Source organism: Colletes gigas, unplaced genomic scaffold (assembly GCF_013123115.1).
Source record: "Colletes gigas isolate AHSC1104 unplaced genomic scaffold, ASM1312311v1 Colletes_gigas_Sc00028, whole genome shotgun sequence".
NCBI classification, from domain to species: domain Eukaryota; kingdom Metazoa; phylum Arthropoda; class Insecta; order Hymenoptera; family Colletidae; genus Colletes; species Colletes gigas.
The window spans coordinates 381,130-395,813 of NW_025106657.1; the positions used below are offsets into that span (position 1 = coordinate 381,130).

General features: G+C 36.8%; 1 protein-coding gene across 1 annotated transcript in view; it reads right to left on the minus strand.

Annotated features, from left to right (window-relative positions):
• Window positions 1-12,366: 12,366 nt before the first annotated feature.
• The window catches only part of LOC122401789 (agrin-like), a 154,236-nt gene continuing 151,918 nt past the window's right edge, over window positions 12,367-14,684 (minus strand). Inside the window, exons 22-25 of the mRNA XM_043404144.1 lie at window positions 14,270-14,363; window positions 13,977-14,084; window positions 13,209-13,383; window positions 12,367-12,639 (exon numbers count right to left, since the gene is read on the minus strand). Of these exons, the coding sequence (XP_043260079.1) occupies window positions 12,367-12,639; window positions 13,209-13,383; window positions 13,977-14,084; window positions 14,270-14,363 (650 nt within the window). The remainder of the gene's footprint in view (window positions 12,640-13,208; window positions 13,384-13,976; window positions 14,085-14,269; window positions 14,364-14,684) is intronic.

Here is a 14,684-nt window from a genome sequence, read left to right on the forward strand (position 1 = left end):
GCCACAGATATAAAACACGAATTTGTTAACAGACACTTATTAATATTGGATAAATGCATCGATGGATAATGACGAAAAGAAGAGAACCGGTTAAAAATGAAAAATACGTTTGACCGTAGTTGAGCGTCCCGTGTTTGAATTGTAATTACGGGCTCTAACAGAAATAAAACACAAATTTGTTAATATGCACTTATTAATATTGTATAATTGCATCGATGGAGAATAACGAGGAGAATAGAAATGGTTAAAAATAAAAAATACGTACCTAATTAGACGCGAAGCTGTCAACGCACTTCTCACACCACTTTTCAGACGAAGAATGACGAACAGGATCGGACACGATCTCGTGCGAAGAGTGGGGAGTGGGGTGAGGGAGTCACGTAGTCCGTCTCGACTCTTGATGTGTATTTTCGAAAGAAAGGTTAAACCTTATATCTCGAAGAACTGAAAATAAATAAAATTAAGACATGATGTAAATAAAATTAATATAAAAAGATATGAAACAAACAATTAATTAATGATTTATAATCTTTATACTCCTGTGACGTCACAATGAGCAGCATCCGACTTTCGATTATTCGATAGATTCAATAGTGTCTCTTAAAGATGAAATATCGATATACATAGGGAACTCATTTTATCGAAATATGTACTAATTAATATGTAAATATATTCATTTTTAATTGAAATCTTAATAAATGCTTTTCATATAAATTGAGTGAACGCAACAACAATAAACAAATAATATGTGTAAAATATACAAATATATTAATTTTTCACGAGGTTTTTCTTTGCGTCATAGGACTCCCACTGAATACTGTTCCTGTCTGTTACTCGTCTGTACCTATTTCTAGTGTATTCTATAATATTCTTTAAAAATAATTTTATTCTTACCATTGTTAGCATTCCTAAGCCAAGGATAATGATGCGATACGTTTCTTATCTTTTAAAAGCTCGGTCAGGTTGTGTTTACATTCTCGGACGCCGGCCTCTCGACTTCACCTTGGAGATGGACTCATGAATTCCTGATCTGCGTGACACTAACACTGTGGTTTTATGCGTCTATACTATGCATTGTCTGTGCCCTTAATCCCTGTGTTACGAAAAAATATCGCGTTCTGCGTCTACTTCACACTTCGTTTATGCCTGTAGAAGACTTCTTACCAAACTGCGTCAAGTTCAATGTTATCGACACCGCGTCAAAGAAGGTTGGATATCTAGTGAGAATTAAAATAAATATCTTTAGAAAATTTAGTAGAAACAAAAGAAACTTTTATATGAAAAACTGATTGAAATTTAGATTGAAAGTTAATACTTACGCATTATATGGTTATAATTAATATATTTTAATTGATCTAGTTATATATGCAACCAATAACAGATCGATATTAGATGAGCCAATGACAGCTTCTCATTGTGACGTCACAGGAGTATAAAGATTATAAATCATTAATTAATTGTTTGTTTCATATCTTTTTATATTAATTTTATTTTTTTCATGTCTTAATTTTATTTATTTTCAGTTCTTCGAGATATAAGGTTTAACCTTTATTTCGAAGATACACATCAAGAGTCGAGACGGACTACGTGACTCCCTCGCCCCACTCCCCACCAGTGGACCCCACTCCTCTCCCCACTCCTCGCGCGAGAGACGTGCCCGATCCTGTTCGTCATTCTTCGTCTGGAAAGTGGTGTGAGAAGTGCGTTGACAGCTTCGCGTCTAATTAGGTACATATATTTTATTTTTGACCATTTCTATTCTCTTCGTTATTCTCCATCGATGCAATTATACAATATTAATAAGTGCATATTAACAAATTTGTGTTTTATTTCTGTAAGAGCCCGTAATTACAATTCAAACACGGGACGCTCAACTACGGTCAAACGTATTTTTCATTTTTAACCGGTTCTCTTCTTTTCGTCATTATCCATCGATGCATTTATCCAATATTAATAAGCGTTTGTTAACAAATTTGTGTTTTATTTCTGTGGCAGCTCGTAATTACAATTCAACCACATGAGACTCTCAACTGCGGCCAAACTACGGTCTCGCTATACACGCGACGCCATAATGCTTTGAGAGTTTGTGAACACGTTTCGACAGGAAACCTGTATCTATACGAAAAAGTGTATTTGGCAATGCTCACGTGCGAAAAATGTAAGTATCCTTTGTATTTTGTTCCGAGTACGCTTAAAAAAAATTGTTTGATTTAAATTTGCCATCGAGTTTTCAAATACGGTAGAAACCTTTCGTAAAAACATTTACTCTTTCCTTCTAAAGGATCCTGACATCTCATCATCGTACTTGTGGATCCAGAGAAACTCGACGATGATCTCGCTGCTGACCTTGATGCTGACTTCGTTTCTAACGTCGCTGATGACTTCGCTGATGACTCCTACTAGGCAACATCGTCGTCCGGGTGCTTGAATTCTACAGTTGGTGAGTCGCATGCTATTTTGTTTCCTCTGGTCCCCAACCATGTTGTAGGATGAAATATCCGAATCAACACGGGTGACCAGTTGTATACTTGGTATTTTTGACGAGTTAAGTGACCGCGGGTATGAAAAATACCCATGAGTTATATTTTTTTAGTGCAGGCTAGGGTCTTCTTGCACGCGCGTTTTTTAATGTTATCAATAAATATTACACAATATGATTATTACACAATTTTGATAAAATATATGAAATATGTTTATTATCTTTATATGAATTAAATAATTGAGTAGAATATGAATTAATATAATGTGAAAACATTATATTAATCGTATGATTGAGTAAAATATCTTACATCATTAATATAATTATTAAATATTCGTTTTATTAATTAATACATCATATGATGGATTTTATGTGCAAGAAGGCGTTTCGCGACTGGTCGATTTTCAACTCAAAGGAACATGCATGTTAATTTTATTTTTTTTTAAATTTACTTTGACGACAGAATCGATCAAGGTTAATTGAATATTTTGAATAATAATTTAACAAATTTATTTCAATTTGCAAAGTAAATTATTTTATCATGAAATCTTTATTAAAGTCTTACATTTTGAACAATTAAATTTCAATCACAAATTTTTCTTGAATAATAATATCTTTCAATATTAACGTACTCTGTTGTTGATATATTACATATAACAAGTCGAGTCATTTTAACTGAGAATAGATACCGTTTAGTTAATTATTAATAACCAGTTGTTGTAGTCAGGATTTTCAGGATACTTTCCCGTGTTCGTTGCCTAAGTTCATGCACATGCCCAAGTGTTATTTGCACGAGCGAAGGCAACGGGGCACGATGACTTAGTTTGTAACATTTATAATAATAATTTATCTGTGCGACTGACAATGCTAGTGTCTCGTGCACGATGTACTGTCCACATATGTGTGTTTGTGGTTAGGTTGTGAAGTGCATCGTATCAAAAGTTCATCACAATTCAGATACAGAATTTTTTGACATTAGATTCATAACAATCACAATAATAATATTAAACTTATAGTTATTATTTACTTGGCAATTGTTCGTATTGCATACACGTCGATAATATTGTAAAATGCATAATGAATTAGCTTTTCAATCTTATATAATCATATATGTATAGAGTATATTTTAATAAAGACTATATCAGATATATTAAAATGTTTTACATAAATAATAAAAGTACGCAATGGGCACTAGCTTTGTCAGTCCACTGCAAAAACTGGTACGTACACAATTAGAATATGAATGAGGTTGTGTCCGGGTGTCGGAGGAACCCCGGGGAGTCCTTTCTAGTTTAGGTCGCGCCCGGACATTGAGAATGAGAACCGTGGAGTGTTTGTTTGAGAGACTGAGTTTTGCATTTTTTTAAATATAGGGTTAGGTAGGTAGGTAACTTATTCTCTGGTGTGTGTGTTTAAATCTAAGTAGGTAGGGTCAGGGCAGGACTGTCCACATTAGTCAATCGAGTAGGCGCGTTTTCGCGTGGCAGTTCTGTTCCTGTAGTTACGATTTCGAGAGTAGAAATCTTGCTGATTCAAACGGTGCACTTGTGCTGTTTGTTTCGGCTTTATTTTCGACTCCTCGAATCGCGCGACTCTTAAAGTCGCTCTCTCGCGCTCGCGGTCGGGATTAGGTCCCTTTCGAAACGTTCGTCCCGCTCGAGATTCACCACGTATGCTCTTGCAACAATTCGTATATTGTTGGAAGACTACGTATTGCACAAAATCTCGAGCCCGGTCTTTCGTAAGTTTCAGGCATCGGCAGGACCGCCGAAGAAAGAAAAGGCTCTCAATGAGCCGAAGAGGCCCTGACAAACTGTCTCAAGAGTGGGCTGCAACAAATGGCTTTTCATCTTCATCCTCGGATGAGAATGGAAAGTCATTCCTGTTACTACTTTGTCACTTAACTCGTCTGTAATTGTAGTTAGTTTATTTTTCTGACGTATGCATGCACCTGATGGTACATGATTGCACCATACATGCCAGCCATCCGTCCCCATAACTCGCGGTTATGATATACATAGAGTTGCGAATATCCAATAATCGTGTTTGCTTGTAGAGTTGCGAATCACTGTTTTTCACGTTTCCTTTTCAGGGTAGTGTTGCGCCTTGACACGATACGCGATTGGGTTTTTGCAAATTTAGGTACCGAATGTTTGCTTAAAAATAGCGTTGCGAATTATTGATAAACGTGATTGCTCGTAGAGTTGCGAAATACTATTTTTCGCGTTTGCTTTTCAGGGTAGTGTTGCGAACAATCACGATTCGCGTTGCTTTTTTACTCTTTTATATATATAATAATGGATGTCAACCGTGTTTGTAATTTTCACGTTATAAATTAGCTTTGCGATCTTGATTAATCGTGCGATTTTTTATTTAGCGTTGCGATATTTTCAATGCCCAAATTCTATCCCAATTGTAGTACTAGTAGTAGTTAGTTTATTTTGTGGCCAGTACATGTCTATGTACATGTACCAATAGCCCCTGATTAAAGTTAGAGTTGCGAATAATATACAATGTTCGCGTTTGCTCGTAGAGTTGCGAACAAATATTTATCGCGTTGATATATTAGTGCTGCGAATAAATACGATTCGTGATTGTCTTTATACAAACCTAGGAACCGGGCGTTTGCTTTAAAAATAGCGTTGCGAATTTTTAGTAAACGCGATTGCGAATTAGAGTTGCGAATTACTATTTTTCGCGTTTGCTTTTCAGGGTAGTGTTGCGAATAATTACCATTCGCGGGTTGCTTTTATTCTTACAAGTCGCGTTTGGAATTTTTTCTATTATAAATTAGCGTTGCGATTGTTGATTTATCGCGTTGTTGCCCCGTAGTGTTGCGATATTTAAAACGTCTAACTTCATCCCCATATGTGCCACTCTATTGTAGTTTGAAGTAGCTTGATGTAGTTAGTTTCTTTGTACAATTTTATTTATTGTCTGATTTATGTTTCAGGGAAACATCGTAGAATCGTTTATCTACGTTTTATCTTCACACTAATTCAATGAACTTCGTAAAGTGGAAGGTCTTAATTGTATACTTCATCTGTGCTACAATTTCCATGACGAAACTTTTTAAATCGTCTTCGAATCATTTTTTCGATCATGGAATCATCAACATGCACGTAGGAAATCTTTCTTATTGTTTGCACCGCGCCTTTTTCTTTACAAAAATACACCTTCTCGTCACTGATTTTTAAAATAGGGTTCATTCAAGAAAGTGTAGCTAAACATTATAGCTTTATAAGTTAGGAATAGTGCTTTGTACCGAAGAAACAAAAGACACTATCTACTGCAGAAATCTGACTTATTGATCAACCCATTACTTTTATGCTACGACAATTTACTTCTATGTTTTGCAAATTTATACAAAAAAGTGAGGCAGAGCAATGAAATATTTAAACAGTATAGTAGGGATGTTCTTTGGTCGACTGTAAGGAAAAGAAACACAGGGCGCTCAAGATAATCGCATAATTTATATTTGTATATACAGTCACTTTACAATGCGTACTTTTGTTATACAGTGTAGCTCACAAATACTTTAGGTCAGTGAACGGCGAGTGGTCGCAGTAAAGACGGTATCAAAGTAAAAAAACTAATTAAGACGATCGCTCTGCTGCGTGGGTGTCCTTCGCACGAAATAAATGACACTGAACGGTGTCGTCGTAACGGAAGTATCAGCGATTCGTTTCCTCTTGTCGACCATACGGAACGTTTGGTTTTTCCCGTTCAAAAAACATTCCGGCAGCGAGAAGTTCGGATCACCGAGCTTCAGAGAGAGAAACATCGATTCTACCGTGTTTATCTAGATTGGCAGTAGTACTCAGGAGCGGATTTCAATTTTCCCTAGGGCCACTGCCTCCTTCTCGACGCATTTTTTAAACGACTGTAGTCGGAGCATAGTCAACTGGCCACTTCCCCGAATACGAATCTTTCTGTTCCTCGAGCGCAACGGCGGATTTGAATGAATGCAAAGCGCGGAGACGAGAAACAGGGCGGTGGGGGGAATAGCTTAGCATTGTGGTGGGGATAAACCCTTTAGGGTTACGAGCGGCCAATTGATTCCGCCTCGACAGCAGTTTGAACCACGCGAACGCTTTTCACATTCGACAAGGCAGCGCAACTGTCCCTTCCACGATTTCAAGCGAGCAAGGGTTAGATTTTTATTGATTTATTTTTTATCGTTCCGTTCGATATACATGGTACATATCATTTTAACGATAACACGCTTCCTTCCGCGGAAGGAATATGGCGGACTGGTCGTCGAGACTGCGATCGACAATCGAAAGGCGTATACAGTGACGCAAAGTTAACAACACGCGTTTCGGGACACTTTTCATCCCTCTTTTCTGGCTCGTTACTTTTCAACATTTTCTCGAAGAGCGAAAGCTGGATTTCAGAGTTGTCGCAGACGAATTTTTAGCCATCGTTTTCCAAAAAAAAAAGACGACGTTGCGGGAAGGATCACGTGGTAACATTTTTCAGTCGAGATCGAATAATCTACATCCGTGGTAAATTTACGGATTTATTTAGTTCACCGTGGAAATATAACGTTTAATATTGCTCAAATCGTGATATATATTGTTTCGTAAAACACAGCAGTTTCGTGAAAGCAACGTCGATCAGTCGAAGCATACGACTGTTTTGTTCCGAACGCGTTCAGAACTTCTGTTACAACGTAATTGGTTTCTCCTCGGTCTCGGAGACGCGTTACTGGCCACCAAACTCATTTCGATATGTTGAACGGCGAGATTTCTTCGAAGAATATAAAAAATCACATTTTTAAGAGGGAGGATATGTAACGATATTGCTCGCAATTATTCGAATTCTCGCGCGTTACCGACGAGGAACAATTTACAATATTAATAGTCGAGACTCCAGTTGCCCGAGGACAAACGCTTCTTTCAACTTCCTCGGGGGCACCGATCGCAACAAATCGATAGATATGACGAAGATATGATTTGTTCGAAACGTCGCGATTATAATACAAAACGACTTATCAAAACGTTCGTATAAGCGTGTCTCCAAAATGAACGAACCGAATAGAAAGTTCATTTAAAAATATCCAACGGTTCATCGTGGCAACGGGGTCAAGATCGAAGACGTTCGCGCGATTCCTTTATTTTTAGTTTTTAAACAACAGTGACGCGAAAGTTTGGTCGATCGATGGTCGTTCCTTCGACGAACTCGCGGAATCACGTAAACGTCCTCGATGTCGAACATTTCCAGACAGAAATGGTCGGGCACGTTCGTACCAATTAACGACAAATTGCGTTGATTTTTCGTATAAAAAATTATTCGTATCAAGGATATGTATTGTGTACGCGTTTAGACGCTAAATACGTACGTAAAAGTGCGCTGAAAACAATCTTAGAATTTATTTCATTTTTCGTCGAGTACTTATGGTCACCCAAACACGTCCGTTCGATTCGTTTACTTTTACAAAATCAAAAAATTTGCTTGCTGAGCGTCGCTGGAAAGGTTCGACGATGTTTAATCGAGATCCTCGATAGTGGATCGGGCAATTAAGTCAATAGTTAACTTAGGCTTTTCGGATAGACGTTTCGTTCGACGGGACTGATGAGCAGGGGAAGAACACGTTGACATAGATATCTTCGTTTCCCGACGAGTAACGGAGAAAATAAAAGAAAAATAGAAGAAGAAGAAAGTCGTCGAGACGCGGGATTCGATGAACATTTACGATTAATTAGGTCGTCCTGGCGTATTCATTAGGTCCAACGCATGAACGTGCGCGCGCAGTATACAGTAAACGACAATTAATTCGTAGATCAGCGCGTGTAGTTATTTACAAGTATATATGTGTAATATGTGTATGTGTGTGTACGTCGTGGAACAGTTTTCCATTTTCACGCACGCGTCAGCTTTCATTCAGACACTCCTTGTCGTTGATCATTCGATTACACACAAGCGGTACGCTATCATATAATAATTATTATGTTCTGTCGTTTATGAGAAATCGAATCGTTTCTCACGAACAATAGCATCAAAAGTATCACGAATATAGAGCCTTTGTTCTGTCGTCTATTTTCACAAATTACAGGTCGTTCAGCACGTTCAACGTCCACGTTTATAATATCTAAGACGCTTAAAATGGCGATTTTCATAATAATAAAAGTGTTGCTTTCGTTTCTGCAGTTGGAAAAATTGGTCGCTCAAGGTCATTTCTCTCGCTGACTTTTATTTTTGCTTGGACCTGTGTGACAATTATTTAAACTACAAAGTAAAAATTAATATTTTACATTTTACGATGTTTATTGTACAAATATTTTCGAAGCAGTAACTTTAGTTTATATAAAACTTAAATAAAATGGTTCAAAGTAATGTCTTACTTCGTTTTATTGTACTAAATGAGATAACAGATAGTTTTAAATTGATAATATGATAATACCAGAAATTAATTTCGAGTTTATTCAAGTCTGGTTTCGCATCATGCAAAGCTTATTGCTCTGTTTAAAGAGCAGAGAACTCGTGTTTATAAATTAGAAGAGATCATAGAGACAGTAGTGGTAGTATTCGAACTCTATAATAGGAACAGCGCCTCATTATTAGCTTTGAGCGACCAGTTTCATTTGACTACAAACATTAGGCAGCATTATCCTCACATTTTGCAATTTCAAACCTTCAGAACAACCTTATACACGATATCTTATGCGTATTCAATGGTTTTCCGGGACAGAAATATTTTAATTCATATAGTGGACGTTAAACATGTGAACCCTTTTATCCGTAAGTCAATTTTAATCGTGCTTGTGGAAACTGTCAAGACTGCGAAGAAAATGTAGTCCTTGATTAAATGATTCAATACACATTGAATTCTCAAGACATTTCGGTTAATAAACAACAGTTGATTCAGAATATTTTGTGAAGCTTGATTTCATCTTAATTAAACAGCTCCAATATTAAACACTAAAATTATAAAATTCATTAATGTGTTACGCGAGTTTATTTAAAATGTAACTTTAACATACAATAAATAAGTATTGTATGCTTAATTATATTTAGGTTTTTTAGCTTCGCATAAACATATTCAAGTATAATTTAAAATATTTTATAATAACTATCGTGGTACTTTACATACACACATTTTTGGTCGAAGTAAGTTTTTACCAATTTTTTCCTTCTTCACTTAAACTTCGATTATGATCTGTTTCTGTATCATTTGTATTTAACTATATTCTTATTATATTTTTCTACCCTATTTTAGTGAACGTTTACATGTTATTACCTGATGAGAGTCTCATGTAAGAGAACCAAAACGTCGTTCAATAAAAAGATTATATACATTATTTGTTTCCAAGCTTGTTAATATGAAATATTTTTATAGATACTTGTAAATTAGGTTGTACAAGCATTTAACGTTTTCAGCCCTAAGTTGAGTTCTCTTCATGTACACAAATAATCTACAATAAAAAAAATAAACAAAAATTCTTATTGAGTGTGTACGTATCTAGGACTTACTTTGTGTTGACAATTAATGGTAAATAACTTGTTAAATATAAAATATTGGTTGCAATTATGTTCGATAGAAATCCTTATATTTACCTTATGAAATTAGTAATCCAAATAGAATCTAAAAATATAATATAAATAAACACCGAAGATACAATTCTCCTGTTACAGGATTTGTAGGGTATTAAATACCCGGTTGTACTAATATAGTAGAACTTCGATTAATGCAGAAAATCGAGGCTGAAAATTTGTATAACAATCGAGGTAAATTCAAGGAATAGCAGTCCTAACGAATATCCCTTTTGTTTGTCAAAACAATGCAACAAATAAGTCTCGTGCAATAATCGAGGTTCTTCTATATTGACACCAATGAAGAATTTAATTTTTGGTTTTTATTTGCATTCTTAAATTTTACTTGAATTATTAATTTCATAGATTCAATACAGGCACACATCTTATCGAGGTTAATTGGTATAGTATCAATAATCAATACAAAATAAATTCTGCAAACATTCGATAAGAATTCATACCTATTTTTTTATTGTAAATTATTTCTGTATCCGAAGAGGGCCAAACGATAAACGCTTGTATTTATTAATTTCCATTCATATATAAAAATTACATACATTAATTTGTGACGTCAGGAAATTTATCGTTCGTTCGCAAACATGAATTAGAAAGGGGAAAATCTTCCTTTAAACGGATAATTGTAATCCTGATTTTTGAAGTGTAATTATAATCATTATTTTATGTAAATAATGACAGATTGTACGTTTAACAGTTTTCACAACACTACGGATATACGACTGATCCTTCGTTCGAACTTAAGTGTATTGGAGTTACAATAATCGTGACAGAGAAACGATTCGACGCCGTTCTCCGCCTTAACGCACCTTCGTTCTCGTCAATTCTAGTCCATTTACATTTGAATCGAACGCGGCATTCCGTGAACCCTGTATCAAGAAGAGATTTGCAAGATATCCGCTGGGTAATGTATTCGTGTTAAGTGCGCGCGGATTGTCGAACGGAAGTGAAGTGCCTTCGAGGTCTGGGGCGTCCTCGATTTGCCTTTTGTTACTGATTGAAATGCAACAGGACATCGTTGACCGATACATTCGCCGTATACCCTACGTAGAATTTAACCGCGGTGTCCATTATATGGAATGTAATCTGCATAGTGGTATGTATAATATTCTATATTTATATATTTATATATTTATATAATATATCTATTCCTTTGCGCATTTGTAAAAAGCCTTGCTTGCCTAGAAACAACATTGTACGTGTATCTGTTCCGCATATATTTTTTACGCGCGTGTATCGTGTACGTATAGTTGTTTATGCGTGTTCGTGTATCCGTGTATAAATGTATTTTATTCCGTGTTCTTTTTTTTTCTCTACTGGCATAAATCAACAAGTCCTTTAAAATACATTCCTCTATTCTGATAATCCACGATCGTTAAATCTCTCTACCGAAACACTCAAACATAACACCGATTTATCGTTTTGTTTGTTTTCTCTTCTCGCTATTATGTCTGCCCCGCGGTTCTCCGCACGTTGTTTCGCACATCCATTTTTCTCCTTTGTTTTCTTTTTTTTTTTTAGTCAGTCTTGGCATCGTAAAACATTTATAGGTGCTTCGATATAATAACTTACAGAGTAACGACTAACGATTATCAATAAGTTTCCCCATAACGCGTTTCGTCTTTATCCACACCCCCATCGTCCAACTCTGACCGTTGTTTCTCCCGTCACACCTCGCGTCGATATTACAACGTAACCCCTCTTCCCCCCATTTTATACGTATACGCGTTAAATTGATACATACATATATATATATAATATATATATCCATATGTATATTAATCTCGTCACCTTAAAAATATATTATTGTCCTTCGATGAGAACGTAGCATTCAACGCGATGCTTCCTCTTACTTATGTCTTCCCTACACCTCGTCCGATTGTTCGAAGAACGATCACGACAAACGTAGGCTCTCTGTCTCTATACTATTCGAACGAAAATAAATATAGGAGTTAGCCGGTTACATCATTGGGTCCGCGTTTCGTTCCCCAGCGGCACGATAATCGTTCCCTTCAATATTTCCTTCGGTACGGCTTTGGCAGGAATCACGTGTCTCTTTATCGGCTTCGGCTTCACTTCCATCCGCCATTTTGTTTCCGGTTCCCTCGACCCGTTCGAGACCAAAGGCTCGCGTTTCGTTTCGGTTTCCTTTGCTCGGAAACGGACACCTTCCAAAGGACTTCCCCTCACCCCCACCCCCATCCCTCTCTCCTTCCAGCGTTTGGGTTTTTAGATTTAGGCTGATGCTAACTCGTCGTGGACAAAGGCGTCGTCCAGTCGACGAGCGTGGCCGGAGGCGACGTCACGTTGACGATCGTCGTTTCCGGCGTTCGTTATCATACGTCGTTGTCGTGACAGAGCTCGATCTTCCGCCTGGAAGAAGTTGTCTTCCTCAGCTGAAGTCGTCGTTTGTCCACCACGAAGTTCTTCATGCAGCCCTTGACGCCAGGATGGCCCGGCTTGCCGCCGACGAACAGCTTGCCGTTCGTCGTCAGCAGGGTGGTCTCCGTCGATACCTTCACCGGGGGGAAGTCGTCGATCTGTATCATCGATGCTCTTTGTCTTCTCGATGCTTTGATATGATGGAACGCGCCGTCGTCCACTCGTTCCTGAAACGTTACATCGATAGAGTCAGACAAACCGTCGCAATTTAACACTTGGGTAGTAGAACTTTTCACTATGGGACTAAAAAAAAATAAATTCTTCTGTTGAGATGATAAAAAAAAGAAATTTGGATAGGATTTATGAATTTTAGCAATTTCAATACCGATTCTCCTTATAAAACTTTTAGATCACGTGGTCAACAACTGTCGGGGATAGAAGTTTTAGTCCCGTAAAAGATGGTTATGGTCTGGCAATTAACTTTACTTTTCCAAGTTACTGGAATTCCATTTTCACACGTCGGATATTCATTTCTCTTTTTAAATAGTTAAGTGGAATTATTTCAACTATTTCCATCCTTCTAAATCTCGTTGAAACTCGAATACTCGGGACAAATAAGACATATGTTTATTTTTATGCGCAGTATCAATTGCTGAAAATTGATGGTCGAGAGATGCTCTTTGTTAAAACTTCTAAACAAGGATGTTGTAACATGGATTACGTAGTTTAACGGAAAATTATGAGTGTTGAGAGACGCTGGTAAGAGAGCAATAATAGAGAAAATGTTAATACAAACCGTGCTTCTTAACGATATTTCTTCGTTTCTGGTTTTGTGCGTGAGCACCACTTGGCCACCGTGTAACGATAACATAAGGTGTTCGACTTTTCCTCTTCCGATCCAAGCAATGAGACCCTCCGAGTCCGTCGTCCTCAGCCTCAGCTCAAACTTGTTCGATTGTTGACCTCTGCGCCTAAAATATCATTCTCTATAATCGCTGTTCGTTACACGAATCTTTTAACATCGATCTACAGTGCCATAGGTCAAGGACATTACACATACAGGCAAGCATGACACCCAAAAAATTAAAGTATATTTATTACCCCTTCAAACCTGTTTCCTCCATCACTAGTCAAGCTTTTGTATCTATCTGACATATGTTAATCACTTTTATTATTCTGAATTGAAAATCTGAACGAAATAAAATAATTGTTTGGAATCCCCAAAATGTCCCGGGATGTTAGTTTCGGGGAACATTGTGTTTCAAGAAATGTAAGAACAAGGTAATGCTTGTTTCTCTGAGCATGTTTCAACTATGTATTTGTTCTAGTGTAGAAATTGTACTAAGAAAAAATACATGGTGTAAACAATCGAAGTACAAAAACGAATCGTTTGATTTCTGTTTATATTATACTTCGAAGTTTCGATGACCAGGTTTGAAGGGTTTATCATTAATAGTTTCTACTTGAAAATAATGGGGATCATACACGTGATAATACATGGACACAAGGAATACGATAGCTCCCTCAAACGAGTACACCACAGCCATTCTTCCTAGAAACTTACTCCGTGTAATCGTAACTGTTGTAATCGTAGTCGTCGTCCTCCTCCAAGTCGTAGTCGGAGTAGGACTCCTCAAAGTACTCGCCGAGGGTAGTGTTAGTCGAGTTAGTACTAGTTGGTGTTACATAATCAGAAGGTTAGTGATACTTTGTTCGTAAGGATCTAGTCAGTCTACCGTTACTAATTTTATTGGACAGCCTAACTTGGTGCCCCTAATTGAGGAATACCTCAAGAGGTGTGCTGCAGTGATCTAAGAATATATGACGGAATTGTTTCGAATTGTTTGAGCGGTTTACCTTCTTCCGTTGCGATGCCTGAACTGTAAGAAGTTCTCGCCATCGAAGCGCACCGGTCTCTCGAATATCTTCGTGGACACGTCGTAACCCATGACTAAAAAGTACAGAAATAAATCATAATAATTTTGTGTTAAATTCATCAATATTTTAATTTCTAACACAACCACATTCCTACATTTTCAATATTATTTAATAAAATAGTACTGTCGTCTAGATTTCAAAATCTGCGAATGATCCTTTTAGTTTTTTTTTTTTTATAAACGGTGGGTAGCATACATTTAGATAGTTCACGATATAGTAAAATATATTACCATCGGTCGTTTAATAAATTCCATTTATAAATGCATTTTAAGTGGATAAGAAACAATAAATTTTCTTGAGGCATCTTAATAACTTAAGAAAGAAAGAGTTAATT